The 20,242-nt window shown below is 42.2% G+C and overlaps 1 protein-coding gene across 6 annotated transcripts in view; it reads right to left on the bottom strand.

Moving 5' to 3' along the window:
* Window positions 1-20,242, bottom strand: part of Tenm2 (teneurin transmembrane protein 2) — a 942,842-nt gene that overhangs the window by 527,913 nt on the left and 394,687 nt on the right. Inside the window, exons 6-7 of one of the 6 annotated variants that reach the window (XM_059270354.1) lie at window positions 14,928-14,956; window positions 5,313-5,321 (exon numbers count right to left, since the gene is read on the bottom strand). The exons of the other annotated variants lie outside the window; for them this stretch is intronic. Coding sequence (XP_059126337.1) covers window positions 5,313-5,321; window positions 14,928-14,956 — 38 coding nt within the window. The remainder of the gene's footprint in view (window positions 1-5,312; window positions 5,322-14,927; window positions 14,957-20,242) is intronic. 6 annotated transcript variants of the gene reach the window in all.

A 20,242-nucleotide genomic window follows, 5' to 3' on the forward strand; every position in this document is an offset into this window, starting at 1 on the left:
TCAAAATACTAAGTTGAAGGTCAAGTTAAAACACGTGGGTGGAGCAGAGTGGTCTCGGTAGTGCAGAAAAATGTGCAAAAGCCGAGTAACTAGGGCTGTATGTAAATGTTACTCCCTGGCTATCATTGGGGCCTTCTTATTGATCTGTCTTCCAGGTTTCTGGATTATGTGCAAGGTAATGGCTTGCTTCAGAAAAGGGGGTTTACACAGTCTGCAGACCCTCCCCCTTACCTCAGTCTCTATTGCATTCCCAGGACTCAAGCAAAGCCAAGACCTCTATTTTCTTTTTGGCACTTTCTTTAGAAGCTGGTCAACTCACTTCACTTATTAAAAACATAAATAAAGCACAATGTTTTTATTTTATTTATTTATTTTATGAAAGAAGTCACTTCCTGAGCCTCTCACCCCTGGCATGAAAGGCATCCTAAAGGGTCTCCAGACCCAAAAGGCCATAATCTAGAAGTTGTACAAATATTGAGAGTAAAAGCCAATGAGTGAAAAGGCTGTTAATGCCAACTGGCGCTAGCCCATTGCTGACGAGAACTCGGATCTTGGTGTAAACTCTCAGATGAAAGGCGCTGGAGTGATGTGTATTCCACAGACATGACAGGACAAGGAGGGGTGGGTGGCACTGTGAGAGATGAAAGCAGAAGCAGACAGAGGAGCAGATTGTGGGAGAAAGCATGAATGTTAAAGAGACACCTCGGGAGCCTCCAAATACTGTCTTCCAGTCATCATTGACCCCATGGGCCTTGTACTCCAGGCGGCATGACAGGAGCCAGTGTTTCCACTACAAAGGACCCCCTACTTTCCTGTGTTTCTGGGCTGATGTGGCAAGAGTCAGGTCACATTCCTGTGTGGCCCAGCAGAACCCCAAGCTGGCAACACACAGTGTTGACTGACGGTGGGTTGGTTCAACAGCTGGGATTGTTCAACAGCTGGGAGAATTTTCCTTTACTCCAATCTCTCTGCCCACTTCAGTTTGAGCAACAAGAAAAACGTGTCCAATTTCTGGGATGCCATATTCCCTCTTCAAAATGGTTCCATTTGAAATGTTCGAAAGGGCCGTAGGTGCTTAAGGAAATGGAGGGGTTGGAGAGATGGTTCCGTCAGTTTAGTGCTGTACAAGCATGAGGACCTGAACCCATGTAAAAGTCAGGCTTGGTCTCTTACGCCTGTGATCTCAGTGCTTGGTAAACAGAGACAGGTAGATGCATGGAGCTCAACTGGCCAGCCAGTGTGGCCTAATTGTCTAGTCCCAGGTTTACTAAAAGATAGAAAACCAAAGCAAACAAGTTGAAAAACAAAACAAACAATATGACAGCTACTAAACTTATTTGGAACGCTCTATGCTCTGTATGGAAAAGTGTGTGAAATTAATTGAAATTTTAAATTGCTGTGATTTTAGTGTCTCCAGATATGTTTCCTCAATACTAACAAACTTGGTTGCATTTTGTGGCAAATCTCTGTATTCATAACTACAAAGTCAAGACATCTTATCGTTTAAGATATCTAAAAATGGGCTGTTATGGCCTCTCTATAACATCTGGGCTCTGAAGCAGTATCACCAATGAAGATGTCTTGAAAAAACATCCCAAGAAATGGGTAGCCATTACCTTTTACCAAAATGATCTTATCTGCTTGGACCCATCATCCCGGCTATACTGCTTTGACCAGTTCTGTTCCTCTGTCAAGACAACATGTTTCTCCTGGTCCGTCACACCAAGCTGAGTTCCTCCGGGGCTCCTTACCCTGGCTTTCTCCATCACTTTCTGTTCTCCAGGTATGCCATACTCTAAATCTTCCTAGTTTTCCTTTCTAAGTCTTTGAGGTCAGGGGTTACATCCCGATCTTCTCAGTATTCAGAGACTCACACTGAGTCCCACTAACAACAGAACAACTGAGGAGTACCTTTGAACACAGCACACCCATTAATACCCCAATAAGCTGTCTTGGATATCAGTTCCTCACCAGTCATGATTTCTGGATCCTACCCACCTTTCCACATATGATGCAGTGTGGGCAGTGGAGGGCACCCCAGCGGTATGCATTTGGGAGCAGAGACAGGGTTGATATAGTATGCAAAGGGAGAGCTAAGAACTTCACAGGTTTTGAGCTGGCAGGTTTTTCCTCTGAAGTTGATATCCTTCATCTGTCGGTCTGTGAGAAAAGCCATTTCTCATTACAGTCATGCATGGCTCAATGATGAGGGCACACTCCGAGAAAGGTGCTTTTGTTAGGTGACTCTGTCCGTATACGGCCACAGAGTGAGTTCACACAAAAATACTTAGTGTGGGCTAGTCACTCCATATGGCCTCTTGATGTTGTTGGGAGATGAAGTAAACACAAAGCACATGAGGCTGAGACTGTTGCAGTGTGGGGAAACTGTTCACAGTAAACACTTTTTATATGCCGTGAAGGAGCACATTGTCAAATCTGAATTAAAAATAAGGATGCAAAGCAGTAACACAGTCATGTGTTATCGAGCATTATTATTATGCACAATCATCCAGGCTGTGCTTCCACATGGCTGGTGGTGTGTTTACTCCAGTGTCGCCGAAGACGTGAAGGAGTGCACAGTGCTATGGCATCCGTGATGGCTACTTTTAATTGTCAACTTGATACCATCTAAAATCACTCAAGAAGAGGGTCTCAGTGAGGGACTGTCTAGATCAGGTTGGCCTCTGAGCATGTTGGTGTATGGGAGGAGGGTTACCTTGATTATATTAATTGAGGTGGAAAGACATGTCCCCTACGGGTAGTAACATCCTCTAGGCAGGAGATCCTGAACCATTGGTGGGTAGAAAATAACCTGAAAGCAAGTGTGTATGAATTATTTCCTTCCTCTCTGCTTCCAGGCTACGGATGGAATGCCAACATTCATCTCAGACTCCTGCTGTGTGACTTCCTTGCAGTGAGGTACTGTAACCTGGAACCATAAGCTGAAATAAACCCTTAATCTCCTGTGTTTTTTTTTTCAACAGGAAATTTTATCACAGCAACAGAAACAAAAATAAGATGACATCACACCACCACAGCTAAAAGTCATAAGCCATTTTTCCAACTCCATCACAATCTTAAGAGACTGAAAAAAAAAACCCACACACATGCAAACATAAAATTTAAAATATACTGGGGGGGCATGTAGCTTAATGGTAGAGTATGTACTTATCATATATCCAGATTCAATCCCCAGCATCAAACAACATCAAAAACAATAACAAAAACAAAACCGGAAAATACTTTGGATTATTATCATGTATGTGACACATAGATGCCCCAAAATGTTGCTTGTGGTACATGACCACACTGAGCTGTAGCTAGGGGTTGACACCTGAATAGCTGTTTTTGGTACATATAGCAGTAGTGAGAAAATTCTGTGCTCAGAGCCTGGAATCCCAAATGGGAATGTGGGTACCGAGAGCATGGATAACTCCGTCAAGAGTTGCCTTCCTTTCAATCTTTTCCAGTCACTTAGCAAAGAACACACCTAGCAACCCTTCCCAGTGCTTCCAACAGAAGCAAAAGAGATCAGATGTGAGGTCTGTGTGTGGGACAAAGACCCTCCAGACACACCACTTCCTTCCTGGCTTTAGAGGAAGCGACTTTAAAATACCCTCACTTCAGCTTTCTACAAAGAACAGTTCGGCACTGGCTGGTTAGTGTTAGAACATGAAAAATCAAAATTCTTTCACAAAGGAGCCATAGAGAAAAAGTGTCCGGGAGCACATGGAAATCCCTGCACATGGTTACACCTCTGCTGATGGAGAAAAGGCTTTGTGAAATGTTCAATTCCATGCCCCTCACTTATTACACCACAGGCAGACTGTGTCAGAAGGTAAGGCCAAGACGGCCCTTTGCTTCCTGAAGGTTAAGCTTCAGTGATTTGATGTTTCCTCTGCTCAGTCAGGTTATGAAAATGTCCACATTTTGTGTACAGGACTGCTCATTCACCTTGTGGATAAGTAAATCCAGGTCTTGTTGCCAGTTCTGAACTATATCATGAAGGTCTCAATACTGGGAATGTTGATAAGGAGAGAGGAAATGAGAAAATAGGAGCAAATGAAAATGTGTAAGTGAAAGGCAAGAAGAGAAGGGTCATGATGAGTATGTGTGGCGATGCCTTCATGCATGTGCATATGCATGCATATATACATGTATGAGCGTGTCTACATGCATAGCTGTGCATGCCCACTTGTATATGTGTGCATATGCATGTATGTTTGTATATTTGTGATGATGCAGAGTGTGTGCATATTCATATGTGGATGCATATATGAATGGGTTATGGAGTGTGTATGTACCTGAATTTGTGTTGCACATGTGTGTGAGCTTCTATATACATGGGCTATAACGTATGTGCATAAATTTGTGTCCTGTTTGTGGGTATACATCTATGTATGCATGCCTGAGTTTGTTGGTGTATGTATGTCCACACTTTCATGTATGAGGGGGCATAGAGTGCATACATATTGTATTTAAGTTTGTGGGTGTGCTATGTCTGTGTGAACTTTTGTGTTGGTATACAAGATCAGTATGTACTCATGCCCAAGCTAGTAAAGTGATTCACCAGGAAGACAGTAGAAGCCAAATGAAATAGGAAGCTGTAACTAGAGGGCTCTCAGCCAGCTTTGGCACAGAAGCCCAGAGGGAGTACTACAGGATGGGAGCTAAAAAGCAGCTTCCTGACTGCTGGGCTGTTGATTTGGCACCTTACACCAATGTTATATTTTAGAAAAGAAGAAAAATAACATCTTCATAAGGGGTAGAAAGCATAGCAGAGGCTCAAGGAATTTAGTATATTCTAGTAATCATAGATGAGGAGCTGGCACATTTACTGGAAGATATGAACTCCGTCTTATTCATTCTCAAATGCCATTAAGTAAATATACATGTGCATGCACACAGACACATACAGGTATACATATGTACAGAAACATAAGCTATGAGCATCTGTGGTACAAAAATACTTTTGTAGACTCTCTTAGGTTTGGTATATATACTCAGATATTTTCAGCAAGAAGACACTGAAATCCAGACCCAGAGTGAGCCCATCATTTAATAAGGGGAATATGTGCACACTAACACATATGGGTGTCTGGTGAAAGAAATATTCTGTCATTTTAGGGCACACAAATTGTTTTCTTCACTCAACTCCTGCTGGGGCAGAGCGTTGAAAAATGGATTCTAATTTCCTCACGTCTAGATTCATGTTTTATTCCATGTTCAGGAAAGCCTCTTTAGTCATGGGCTTTTGTTTCTTTTCGTGTTTCAGCCTTTACTGAAGCATGCGTATAGTTTGAATAAGACACGGAGCAAAGCTACAAAGCCAGTTCCTAAACCAAGAGATCCCAGGATCCTAAACCATGGCATCCCAGGAGCTGGCTCTCTATGAAAAGGAAGGTGTTTTCAACAGAGAAGACTGCAACATGATTATGGAAGTCACAAAGTAACCAACTTATACAACTACTGCATATTGGAGTAGGAGAAATAACTCCCAGGAGGAAAAGCCCTCTGCTTCCTGCACTGTAAGACCTTAGTGGTTCTCTTCACATTTTCATATTCATATTTTGGAAATCAGGATTAAATTCGCATTGTACATTTAATTTCTCCCCAGTCCTCTTAGGTACAAAACAATCATATAATTGATAACACCTGAAAACTTGTTCATGTGTAATACACGGTAAAAACAGGGTTTTGAGATATTAATAATTTCTGCCTTTCTGACATGCAAAATTATTCTTTAAATGCAGCAATTCACTGGCTGAGGCTGAGAAATGGAAGTGCAGCCTCATTTGGGGGCTAATTAAGACGGAGTTGATTGAAGCTTAACCCACTTCGTCTTGTCCTGAGGTAAGGATGAGTAGAGTTTAGTCCTTCTCGTAAAAGAACGCTGTTAACAAGCCAACCCTTTTTCCCTGGACACAATAAGGATTAAAAAATAACAAAACGAATTTGTACCACAAATAAATTTTTAACAATGTATTGAAAAACAGTAGGCATACCACTCCTAGATCAAGGCTCATTTGGGGAAAAAAACCCACCTCCTTTTTCTTTTCTTTTCTCCCCCCCCCACCCCCGACTAAGAGAAAGAACAGCAGGGGTAGAGGGAGCTGTGGAACATGTATAGCCCATTTAAAGAACTTCAGTTTGCAGGACCTTGATGTTCAAAGTTACCTGCAAGGATGGGTGATAGGTGGATGGCTAGGGCTGAAGAAAAGACTAGGGGCCATAGGAGAGGGAAAGGCTAATGTGGAGCAGAGGAAAACAAGGTTGAGTGATGGCAGGTAGACCGACTGATTTCACAGACAGCTCTGGGTACTTCCTGGAGAGCGGGCACAGAACAGAGGGTTGGCCAGATGCAAGGAAGGTGATGGGCTATGTGAATGGGGTGAAAGGTCAGGGGACAGGGACTGAAGGCACTGTAAAAAAAAAAAAAAAGGCAGCTGGAAATATTGGCTGAAGGGCCCATGCCAAAGAGATAAAGGGATGGACTAGTTGTTGGGCATGGGAGAGCCGGTGTTCTAGAAACCACGGTGCCAAAGAACTGGCTCTCCCGGTAACTCTTCAACTGGAATGAATGTCAAAGAGCTCTTTCTAGTATGGACAGAAATCTAATACTTCTGCGCTCACCACCCCAGAGCCCTGTGCTCAAAGCATGATGATCATCTTTGGCGCTTTCTCTCCCCTACTTACTGAAGCAGGGTTCAGCAACTGGCCTCACTAAGGCCCCCTCCCAAACATTCTCATCTGCATTTCCTCATCTCCAGAGCTGCAATGGCTGAACTGGTGGGTAATCACAAAAGATCATTTTCAGGCTTGGCTCTGCATACAGAATTTGCCACTTCCAGACTGTGAGACCTTGAGTTGGGTAAAAAAGTCATCTCTCTAAGCTGGTTTCCTCATCTGTAACAATGGTACCTGATATCACGGGATCCCTCTGGGGACCAAATGAAATGGCCCAGTACTGCTTATGATACTAAAAGGTATGCTAGCGACCTGCTGGATTCTTGGCTAACTGGGAGCTGTATTGTTACCCTCTCCACCTCCATTCCGATCTCCATCATCTTCTCCTGCATGCCCTTCCCATCCCAACGCGTCTTCATCTTAGATTGTTTCCTGTATGTCTGCTTCTGCGAACTTCACTGGAAAGCTTGGCTATGTCATTCATTTGCTGAAAACCTCTGAGGTCTCCCAATATCCTCAGGCTAATGTCTTGATCGATTATTCTCGAAAACCTACCCTTCCCTCCTTCCCTGCTTCCCACCCTGACTTCCTCCTCAATGCTCCAGCAATTCTGGGCTGATCCTTCCCAGAAGACAATGATGCTTTCATGGTCACTCTTGGGTCTATAATGTCCCTATCACCAGGCTGCAGCTTCTTCTGTCACTTACATTCACCTCTTATCATTCCCTCTGATCCTGTGGCCATTGGCACTGTGTGTGGGTGTGTGTGTGTGTGTGTGTGTGTGTGTGTGTGTGTGTGCATATGCATGCACACACACATAACTGAACAGAATTGAAGAGAATATGTTAATGATAGCATTTTGCTCTTTGAGTGATTATCATTGTAGAATTTAACCACAAGAGAAGTTCAGTTATAATCAGTCATCTTCACTTTCTCTTCCTTCATTTGATATTTTTAAGTTCCTATATCACTTACTCTTATCACAAGTGCATCTTCTGGGATGTGTAACTAGTAAGAATGGTTCTTTCTCTTCTACAAGTTTGAGAGCCCATTAGCCTCATTTGTACATACCTGGCTTTCTTTTCTGAAATCGGTTAGAGAAGGTATAGATGTTTAAACAAGTTGAACACAAATGAGTAATTATCATGTGCTCTCTCTCTTTCTCCCTTCCTCCCTCCTCCTTTGATCTCTCTATCATTTTTTTGCTCTTGTTTTCTCTTATTTTGAACCACTAATAGTCATTGCCAGTTTCTAAAATAGGGGGAAATGTGTGAGCAGTCAATAGCCATATTCTGCCAAGTGGACCATAGACCGAGAAAAGGAGCTCTGCAAAGAGAGGAGATCAAGAAAGATGTAGAGGGATGAAGGCATCCCGAGGCAGCCAGACAGAGGGCTTGTCCCAAATGCCAGCTTGCCCTCACTCTAGCTGTCATGATGTAAGAACAAGCACCAATTAGAGCCACACTGTGGACAGCTCCATCTCCTCTCCTGGCTTTTACTCGAGTTTTACTCTTCTAAGTGTTGTGGACATTGGAGTTAAGTATATATTTATATTCTACCATGAATACCCAGCTGTCAGGAAAGAGACAACACGTTTAGCATCCAAAATGGCCTGGATGCACTGACGGGATTACATGAAATGAAATTCAAATAAGATAGATACAAAAAAATTACACTTAGGAGAGGGAAAATAAATTCTATAAAAACTAAATAGGAAAGTGCTGGGGAGAAAATTACAGGAGAAAATCAAATAACCTGGGGATAAAAGAAGACCACACAGTGAACTCACATTGGGGGAGAGGGCTGATTGCAGAGCAGGCAAGGGACTCAGTCACAGGGACACATGACTAAAGGGGCGTGGCCAGGGAGAATTGTTTCCTTTCCTCTCACCCCTGGGGGTTGCCTCTAGAACTCTGGAGATGGGTTTGGGGGCTACAGCTGGATTCAAGTTCTGATGATAAGGGAGGGATGCAGAGGGCTTACAGAGTTCAGCCTGATTTCTGAAGAGATGAGGAAAATGCTACATTCGCCCAATTCAGGGGGGAGACAGAGCATGCTTTGGAGTATCAGCTAAGTCCACATAAAAACAGAGCATTTGTACAGAAAAGGAAATCCTGTGTTTTACTCATTTTATATTTATAACCTACACTTGTGTTTTGCTTCATGTCATAGAAAATGCTTTGACATACAGGGTCTCCGTCAATGAAGGCCAGTCACCTCAATTCTGAAGCACAACCCAGCAATTGTGCATTCGTTGTTCACTGCAGGACAGTGCATGGCGGCAGGCAAGGATAGGAGGAGACCTCTAGGTCACCAGAGCACTCAGAGGCTCAAGCTCCTTCCAGGGAACTCATTCTCTTACGGGTTCCTTGCCTGAATTCTCACCAGCTCCGATGCTGGTGCGTAAAGAAACCGAACGTAGGATCATGGCTGAAGACTTATTTTCCATGTACAAAAGTGATGGACTCCATTTCTACAGTGCACTCTACGGGCTGGAATGGAGACACATGGCAGCCACATCTAAAGGGAAATGGCCCGAAACTGTGATCCAGCTGCCTTGTTTCCCTAAGAGAAAGGGGAATGCTTTAATGAACGACTACACAAGCTTGCCAGCTACACTGTGCGATTCTACACTCATGCTGACTGTCCCCAGCCTAAAAGTGCACATAGTAAGCATACAGTGCACACATACACAGCAAACAGTAGGTACGTATTATTTGGCAATAAAATAGAATAGATACGTATACTTTCTCTGCTTCATTCTCACTCTTCCTCACTTTTTTCTCTCCATCCCTCCTTCTCCCTAACCCTGAAACTTTGCAAATTTGCAGGGAAGAATGCATTTTTAAAAATTACGATAATGCATTTTTAGTGGTAAACATTGAAAAGGATGATTTTGAGCCTATATTAACCCTCTTCACCAAATTTAGTTGTCATGGTTCTGTGGCATGGGTGTGGAACTCTCCTGAGTACAACACTGGTGATCTTTGACAGTAATATACAACCAGTGAATGGATGGGCACATATGATAATGCCACAGAATAATTATTAAGACCATGACTTCTTACAGGAGCAGTTCTCAAAAATATGAAACAATAGAGATAAGTTTTTATATGCTTTTATATTTCTTTTATTCTTCATTTTAATGAGATCAGACATCAGGATGTCATATTCATCTCAAATCAATTCACTAATAATTGAAGACAAGATTGACTTGTCTACCCAGTCCTAGACTACATATCAGCATCTATGAACTGAAATATATGAAGACAGCAAGGACATCCTGATCACACACAAAGGACCAGAAAACTCTGGGCACTATGTGTTTCTTGACACTATGGCAAACTGTAGATAATTTTTTGATTCTGGTCAGTCTCTGGATACTAGTTTCATAGGTGGCAGACATCTCCCCTTATAGAGGCCATTGGTACAACTGAGGCAGACAGGAGGCCATTGAAGAGACTGCAGTTCTCAAGTGTGTGTATATATCTTTGCTCTATTCCAGCAACTGACACCATAGCCTCATGGATCACAGCAGTGAGATTGCTTGGGATCCTAGGGAGCATTCAGTATTGGGTCATAGGGTTTCTCAAAGTTTATTATACACTAAAGTGCATGCTGTTGTTATTAGTGCATTCTTAAACTACTTTGCTGAGGTATGAAGACATGCAAAAGGCTGTATATATTTAATGTACACAACTTGATGAGTTTGGAAATAGGTCTACACTGTGAAACTATCACTACAATCAATACTATAAACATATTGGCAGCAATTTCTTGGATATGGCCCCAAAAGCAGAGGCAATAAAAGCAAAAAATAGACAAGTCGAATACATCAACTTAGCAAGCTTCCGCACAGCAAAGAAAACAATCAACACAATGAAAATGCAATCTAAAGTGGGGGAAGAAATGCTTATAAGACATGCAACTGATAAAGGCTTAATACAAAAAAAATACAAGCAAGACCAGCAACTCAATAGCAAAGCAAATCTTAACACACTAATAAAGAAATAGGCAAATGCACCAAAGAGATATTTGTCCAAAGAAGATTCAAGAATTCAAGGCAGGCATACAAAAAGGGACCAAATATCACTAATCCATCAGAGAAATGTAAATGGAAACCACAGTGAGATATCACTCTTTAAATAGGAGGTAGTGATTTTTTTTAAAAGGATAAATTTAGAGGAAGCTATGAAAAAGAACCTTTGTAAACTGTAGTTAAGAATGTAAATTGGCACAGCCATTATGGGGAGTACAGAAGTTCTCAAACACTGAAAATGGAGTTACTTCATGACACAGTAACCCCACCTCCATGAATGCATTCAGAAGGATTCAGGTCAGGGTTTTGAGGAGGAATCTGCACCCCTGTGCTCACTTCAACATGATTCATAGTAAACAGGATATGGAAGTAACCTAAATGTCCAAGAATGACAAAGAAAATGTGGTGTATGTCTCCCTAGGATATTATTCAGCCACAAAGGGAGGAATTATGTCACTTACGGTAGCTTGGATGAACCTGGAGAGCATTATACTAACATATTCCAGAAATAGAAGAACAAATATTCCAGATCTCTCTTCTAAAATATGGCTAAAGTAGTCATGCTCACAGAAGCCGAGAAAGTCGGATGAGGGAAGAGTGGGAAATGGGGAGATGGTGACACAGAGGACACTGTTTCAAGTTGTGGAACTTGGTCATTTTAATAACAGCCCTCTACGTTAGATCCAAGTTACTTCTCTGCATGGATGAAGAGAAGCCCTTGGGGAAACTGTCCTCAATTGGATAGACTAACTTCTAGTTGAAGGCTAGGGCCATTCATACCCTCCCTCCCACTGCAACTAATAAGCAAAGCTTTACGGTCCACCTGCTCTGAGCTTTATATCCAGAAATGAATTTCAGAGGCAGACAAGGCACAAGGAGAATGCCAACATCAGGAAAAAGCACGGATATATTCTGAATCTCAATCCAGAATAGTCAAAGAAATAACACACTCAGCCTTATTCCTCTTATCCTACGCTTTTGAGATATAATATTACAAGAAGCCCAGGTTGTGGTCTTAATAATTATTCTACCTGTCCATCCATTTGATGGTTGTACATTGGTATTAAATGATTGATTGCCTATTCTGTGCTCAATAGTTCCACAGTTATGCCCATAGAATCATGACAACTACATTTGCTTAAGGGGGTGAGCATGGGCTCAAAATTTTCCTTTCAACATTTGCAGTGAAACACAGTTCATTTCTTCTCTCACCCCGATGCACAAAAAGCCCACTGGTGGGCAGAACATAGCAAGGGTTTGTCTTTGAGGGCGTTCCTACAAACTCAAAGCAACACATCGGTCGACAGTGACTTTTACCAGCTTGAAACTCTTCAACCTCCACCATCAATAATGCATTCCTCAGAAGTGACATGAAGTAAGAATCAATGTCCACAGTCCCATCTGCCTCCCTTCCACTTCCCCCTTCCAAACATATGCCTTGTTTCTGTACCTACAGCGCCACTCGCTTGCATCCGAGACAAACACATAGAAGACATCATATTTCTTTCAATATCAGGAATCACAACCCAGAGATAATGCACACAGAAAAATTTTTTTTAAAGTACTCAAGGCAAAAATGGCCAACTCTTTCAACTCCAACAACATGGAAGCAAGAAGCAAAACTGGTTAACCTTCACAAGGTCACTGCAATTCAAAGTCGCTCTGGGCACTTGTTACTCAAAACCTCCTTTGTCCTTGATTTTGTGGCCTGTGCTGGCCTCTTCCTTCTTGTCACTGCTGTTTCTGTGCTCAATCATGTGGCACATAATATTGGTATTTAATACTTCTGCTAGAATATATTTTATCTTCCTCATTGTAGAATTGGATGAGGGCAGAGCACTGTTTTGTTAGAGACATTGACTGTGCCCTACATGGAATGACTTCACCTGAAGTGCTAATTTCTGCATTGGAGGCTTTGTATTAAATGCATTAGCTAGACCAGTTATGGTTGGTCATGCTATGCATAGGTTATGACTCTTAGAAAATAATGTAGTTAAGTGAAACTCGTGGCCAGGATTCCATGCAAAGAAATTTTTATTTGTCACAACAAATGATCTGTTTGTTGTGACAAATAAAAATCGCTTGTCTGTACAGGGGTGGGGGCCCAGATTGCAGAAGCAACTGATAAGGTAGTTTAGGAGAGCAAGAGGAGAAGGGAACAAAGGGAACCCCCAGCTGACCCCCAACACCCCACGCTGTGCAGATGGTCAACTGAGGCGCTAATAGTTTCAAACAGGAATTCACAACAGGCTTGTTGTGTGACCTGTTTCAACCACACAGCCCTAGGAATAGGATGCTTCAGAACTGCCTGGAATACAGGGATTCTCACTCTTCCTCTGCCAGGATACAGGCATTGCTCTTCTCCCTATGCCTTCTATCCCACTTTTTTTCAGATTAGGAGCAGGAGCTAGGAAGAGAAGATAAACACCAACAGCGACACAAACCAAAATACATATTTTGATGGGAGAGGAAAAAAGAAAAATCTTTGTCTCTTTTTACTCTCTCCTTGAATCAAGGAGAAAAACTGTTTGTGCATCTACAACACAAGCCCTACGTCTGCCTTTATGTCAACTACATAAGGCTCAGGGATACCACAGAAGAGGGAACAGAAAGAGCATCAGAGCCAGAGGACCCAAAAAACCTGCTGTGAGGTTGGGTCTTGTAGACATGACAAGGTGGCCACACCCATGAGATTTCAACAATATGGCCGCCTAAACAAGATATGAGCAATGCCAAGACCAACCGACATGCCAGTGTGGGTGGGCCAATCTCACGGGGCTTCAACCTTAGATGAAGAGCTCCAGGCAATTAATGACTAGTGAGAGGGAAAATTAGTCTTTCCCAAGGATGAGCCCACTAATTGGTTATCCAATAGCAAGTGCTCAGCCATAGAAACACACAAATACAAGCAACCCTAAATGGACTTGTCAGGCTATATTTATATATTTATTCATTTACTTATATATGCAATGACATTAATTCAATAATAAGAGACCATGCATTTGAGAGGGAGTGAGGGGCATAGGAGAGTTTTAGGGAGGACAGGAAGTAGAAAGAGGGATGTAACTACATTTTCTTTAAAAATTAAGAATATATATTTATACAGCTAAAAAGAAATTTGCTATATCACTAAAGAAGTTGATGACATTTCATTCTGAATGAGTATATCAAAGAGATTGACTTGACTAGTGTTAATTCCGTGGGTTGCTTGTTGGGGGTCTATTATTCTCTTCTGAAAAACATTTCTGCCTTTATGCCAAATATACAAGGTGTGGATCCTTCCTTGTTGAAAAGGAAAGATCACATACAGCTTCCTTTCTGCTTATTTCTAAAGTAGCATTTGTGCTGTAAACCACGCACCGAATGTGCCTTTCAGCAAACATTACACAGAGCTTTGGACAGGAACTTTCTTACTACTACTAAATTTCTACTACAAAATGTAGTCAAACCTTTGTGGTATATGCATGGCTATTAGCAGGCTAACAGGTCTGTCTGACTGAGGTATGCACGTCCACACATAAGGTATTCTGGAAGAGAGAATACAGAAACAAGAACTGAGGCATAAAAGAGAAAGAATGAGAGCCAGATGCCTGCAAGCACTGAGTTTGGAAGAAAATGAATGCAGAAGTTCCTCTAAGGCATTTACTACCCAATAGATTCATACTGTGGAGAAAGCAGCCCATTCTCATTGATAGGAAATTCATCAAGTGACAAGTCCTGTAGACAGAGGGAGTGCTCAAACCACGACATCAATGCAGAAACAAATACCTTGTCAAACCAGAGATGGACAAGAGAGATAGATAATAGAGCAGACATGGGTGGGCGGTGGCAGAACTTTACAGAATGACATGGTATTAAATCCCAAGGGTTCTGCCTGGGATTTGGTTATTCACACACAGCTCAGGTGCGACTTCCTCTCTAAAACTGAATGGATGGATGGGCTGAGTAAGTTGGCTTTGACTGTGAAATACCCTACTCTGTCGTCATCAGTTCCAAATGATATTGGGATCCACTATCCACTTCATCTTCCTCCTTGTTATGATGGATGAGGACAGATTATCTTATCAGGGGCATTAACTGTGGCCAAGAGGGAAAGCATAAGCCAGACACAACTTTCTTTGGTATTTCAGGGCTATTCCTTTTCTGCAGTAAACAAACAAAATCGGGTGCCTTCCCAGCTCGTTTTGAAGACAGGGAACACACCTTACAGTTTTCTGTAACTGTTGCCATCTTCAAAGTGGTGTGAAAATTCCTCAAATTGAATGAGCCTAATGAGGTAATTAAAGCGGGCTACACAGATACTCGCCAAAACCAACAGTCTCTGGGAAGAAATGATATGAATTAACATTCAAAGAAACGAGTTTACCTTTCACTCTTTAAGTATATTATAACATATGCATAAGTTGTCACAAACAAAGGTCACTTGAAGAATTACCAGCTAGCATTAAAATAAGAAAATTTATATGGGCAGACCCTTGCCCATGGCGCAGCAGAAAATAATGCAATATGATGATGATGATAATAATAATAGCTATAATTTAGTGTCCACTAAGAACCAAAGACTTGCCAAACATTTTGTGTACATTATCAACCTAGGGAAACTTCAGAGCTATCTGTGAGCTTTGCATTGTCATTTTTATTTTTAACACTAGCCCGTAAGAACCAGAGCTCAGCTTGCTTGCCCAGAGCCCCGCAAACAATCATGGGGAGCAGAGCCAATGGGTTCACATTCTTCATGCCAGAACTATATTATTTTCACTCCTTGTCATTGGAACATGGCAGCACATAATGCAAGAATAAGTAGTTGCTCCCCTGTGCTAATGTCATGCAGAATAACTTGAACCTAATAGATGAAACATGTTAACAGTGGCCAATGGTCATAGCACTACCTTTCAAACCAGTTCAGAATATTCATAGCTTTGTGCTCATACAGGCTCAGCCAAGCAAGAGCCAGGCGCCTCATTTAACTATGACTTTGCAACTTAAGCAAAACCCTACATCCTGGTGGGGGCGGGGGTGAGTGGAGAGATGTAATGATCAGGAAAAACACACACAGTGACTAGAAACAGAAATTACATCTTGCTCAGGTCTGCCACATTTCTTGTGTACATTTTCCTAGCAGCTGTTGTTTGGAAAGCACCACTGGTCACACTGATAATATGTGCCAGTTGCATCATATTAACATAAGTATTTTTTTACCTGAATAATTCCTGCTGTTCTTTTGAAACTAAAATTAATTCATACACTGTTCTTCCTGGACTTCCCCCGAAAAACTTGGTATTTTTTTCCCCTGTAAGCTAGAGACAACTCAGTGTAGTCAGGCTGAACCAAGTACCGTTTCTCAACAGTGATTTTATTTTTCCAGTGTATGTTGGATCAACAGGATGGATAAAGGTACTGAACAGAGAATCAATGTGCACTCAGATGGGCTGTGTTTATTTTGTATTTAAAACATATCCCCTCAAGATGGATTGGACTGTGATAGCCACCATCAGAGTGCTAATAGTACCGAATCATTAATGGCTGGCTTTGGGTTGCCTATGAAGACTGATTTCATATAAACCAGGCTCATGTGGTGATACAGGCTTAATCAGCTTGATACTTGCTGGGGCAGAGTGTGCCAAGTGCAGCAAAGAACAAAGAAAGACTCTACAGGGGGAAGCTCTGAGTGACAACCCAGATCTGTGCTTTCTTAGCTACATCAAGTTTGAACCAAATCACCAAGTTCTTGGTGAGTGGGATACTAGTAACAATCTTGTGTGCAGGGCTATTGCACTTGCCCACACTCAAAGCCACTGTGCCTGTCATCATTTATATGAATGGTACCATGTGGAGTGGTGCAGGGCACATCTTAAACATGGAAGGCGTCTCGAAGTGTTGGTGGCTGTTCAACTGACTGTGCTTCTAAACCGCCTGGTCTCTTTCCTAACACATAAGAAGTACCTAGAGAATTACAGCTCTTACAGCTTCTATCTTAATATACATCACACATGACCTCTATCTTTACACTCCAATTTTTAAACTATCTTAAGAAAGTACTTTATGAAAGTGCTTTCTGTTTCATCTGATTTTTCCATCAAGGGAGTGATGGAATTTTGTAAATGTTCTCAGCTAAGTGCTCTCTACTTCTGTGCTATCTGCTCAGAGAAACAAAGTGTCATCGGGAATTTGGTTCTGTTTCTACACTTACTGTGTTTGTGAAGAACTCAAGACATCCTCAAAAGCCCTGTGTAAAATTGTCTCCTAACCTTCGAGACATTCTTGCACTTTCAAGCAGTGTGTTCAGAGCTGGGCAGAGCCAAAGTCTACCTCACTCTATTTCTGGCTATGTGATTTTCCCCCACAAGCTAGTTAATCTTATAAGCCTTAGGTTTTCATACTTGTATATTTGAGACAATGATAATTTCTACCATACAGCCCTGTTGGAGTGGTTGGGGTGATGCTGAATGGCAATATGTTCAGCAAAAGCCTAGCTCAGGCGACTGCAAACAAATCATCACTGCACTGTTCCTTTAGGTGCTTGTCTGCTTTCTCATCCACTGGCTGAAGGATGCTGGATTCAGAAGCCGTTTAAGCTGCAAGCCATGCACAAGAATGTTGCCCCATGAACTCAGCAGGGTTCAGAATTCTTAGAAAGACAATCAGCAGGGCATTGTTCTGGTTCTATCTTTGCTAGCAGAGAGACCTGCTCAGCATATTTATGCTGCAAACCCTAGCTGCATCATCTATGAAGGCAGCTAGATCGAGTGTGTGTTTCCAAGACATGATTCTCGGATGCCAAAATAAGGTAAAATAGGCAGACTGCTAGGATTCCCCCTTTATTTTTAACCTGCTCCTTTATTGTAGACGTCAAACAACTGAGTACCCTGCTTGATATTCACAGTACACTCTGCTGGTGGATCACACTGCAATGATCTACCTTTTACCTTGGAGAGGCGATAAATTTCAAGACCGCCAACAGAGGTGTGAGCCTGCAGATAGCACTAACCTTAGGAGCAAGCATGCAATGGCATGGCACCTGGGCACTGCCACCGCTGCTAAGTGACTAACAACAGGTGAGTTGCCTGTGTAGATACCACGGACAGAGGCAGGAGAGAGAGAATGGCCCGAGATGCTGCCATGCTACTTAGGACAGTGCATGATTTTAAACCTATGGATCGCTTATCTTCAGGCTGTTGTCATTTAATACCTTCAGCTGCTGGGTGAACTAAAAATCCAGAAAGCAGAACCAAGGGGAAGGAGGTCTGCTCTACCTTTGTACTGAGTTCAGAGGAGACTCTAACATTCTACTTAGCACAGAATTCCTGGGTTTGAGTCACTATAATCCCTGGAAGCTTTGATTTCCAATGACAACATATTTTCCATCACTGTTCTGAAGCATCCCAAGGACCTCGGGCCATCTTTTCATAACCATAGGCATTTGTTTTCATTAATCACAACCCAAAATGTGACTGTGCCCCATTTCCTCCATTTCCATAGCTAGCCAAGTATAGGATTCATTCTCAGCTCTGAAGAGTTACACTTTTTAAAAAGGTAATTTATTAATTCTTCTAAAAATATTTCTGGGGCTGGTGAGATAGTTCAGTGGGTCAAAGAATTGCTATACAAGTCTGAAAACTCAAACGAACAACTCAGACCCCCAGGAGCCATGTGAAAATCAAAAAGGCAAACTCGGTGGTAGATGCATCTGTAGTCTTAGCACACTCCTATGAATCCAAGGTGGGATCTGGAAACAGGAGCATCCCCAGAAGCTCATAGGCCAGCTATGCTGGCACACTCAGCAATGGATGAGAGAGAGCGTGTTTCAAACAAGGCAGATGGTGAGAACTGACACCCAAGCTTATCCTCCAATTTCTGCAAGCACACCTTGACTGGCATGCATCTGAGAACTTGCTTGTGTGCACATGCATAGTAAACATATACACAAAAATACACACACACACACACACACACACACACAATAAGACAATTCTAGAAGCTCTCCTCTGTTTTTCTCACTGTCTTGTGAAGCAGTTGGGGATAACAAGTAAGCAAACACTTGTTGGATGACATGTGGAGCACAAAGCCATTGAGATTGTCGGGGACCTGGGCAGGCAGAGACATGCAATCTGTCTTGGGAACTAAGAGATTATTTCTAGAAGTCTGTGGATAAGGCTATTCTAGAACAGAAATATAAGAGTTGCTAGAGCCTGATGGAGAAATATCCTGATTCTGTGAGGAATGTCAAGTCAGTGTGAGCAGGAAAGTACAGATGATGGGAGACTGGACATGTGAGGCAATGATACACATTATACACACACACACACACACACACACACACACACACAGAGAGAGAGAGAGAGAGAGAGAGAGAGAGAGAGAGAGAGAGAGAGAGAGAGAGAGAGAGAGAGAGATGCAAAGGAGATTAGTGGCCATGGTCATACAACAACAACACATCTTGACTCAAGGGGCAAGTCCCAAGTTCAAAGCAACAGCGGGGGTATTGAGATATAAAATATTAAAGAGAATAGGCCTTTTCATATAGCTTAAGTTACTGCACACAGGTTAATCTGGAAGGGTTAATCAGATCTGGACATGAGACAGACTTGTGCAATGAAAGAAGGGAGAATGAGACACTGCTCTCCTTGATATATGAGGATAGTTTCCATTTGTTGTCAAGAGCATAGGGAAGTATTAAACCCCCGAATAAAAACAAAATCTACTCATTCAGGGATAGTGCTTTGTTAAGGTACTCAAGCATAGTAACCAAAGATAGACACATAGAACTAGCTAGAGAGGACTATGAAAAATGGCTTAGTTGAGTGCTTAAAATCTATTAACATACTGCATTGTCCACATTCTGTGGTAAGTGCTGAAAATACAGGAAAGGACAAGCCAGCATGTGTTCAGGGAGTTTACTGTTTAGCGAACAGACATGGGGCTGATAAACATGCTGTGTGTGCATGTTGTTAGTTTTAAGAAGACGCACCGGGAAAGTGAAGCTCAGAGCAAAGGGTTCATACTGGATGAGCCATTGATAAGAACAGACACAAGGAGAATGTCTGTTTGGAAGAGACATCCACATTGAGCACTAAAACAGGAGGGGCAGGGGAGAAATTGGACAGTCTTCTCAATCTGAGCAGTTGCTCCCAGGCCAAGGGTGATTTTATCCTTGGAGCACACCTGGAAATGATAATGCCATTTTGGCTGTCATCATTGGGGATGGCGGTGGTGTTATTGGTAGAGGGTAGAAATGCTGCCAAATATGCTACAATGTACAAGTCACCTGCCATCACCAAGAATCAACAGTGCCAGTGTTGAAGGACACCGAGGAGAGGGAAGGACAGAACATCCTCACATACTCCAGGCAAGTCTAAGAACCCAAGCTATTTAGGCACTTACAGGCCTGTAGTGTATACAGAGTGGATCCATTGGACAAATGGAGGTTATACTTTCCAAGCAGAATATACAGCTAGATGAAGATTCCATTACTCTATTCAGAAAGACATAAGGTTTAAAATGCATTCAGTGTTTATT

The sequence above is a fragment of the Peromyscus eremicus genome, chromosome 8a (assembly GCF_949786415.1).
Source record: "Peromyscus eremicus chromosome 8a, PerEre_H2_v1, whole genome shotgun sequence".
NCBI lineage: Eukaryota > Metazoa > Chordata > Mammalia > Rodentia > Cricetidae > Peromyscus > Peromyscus eremicus.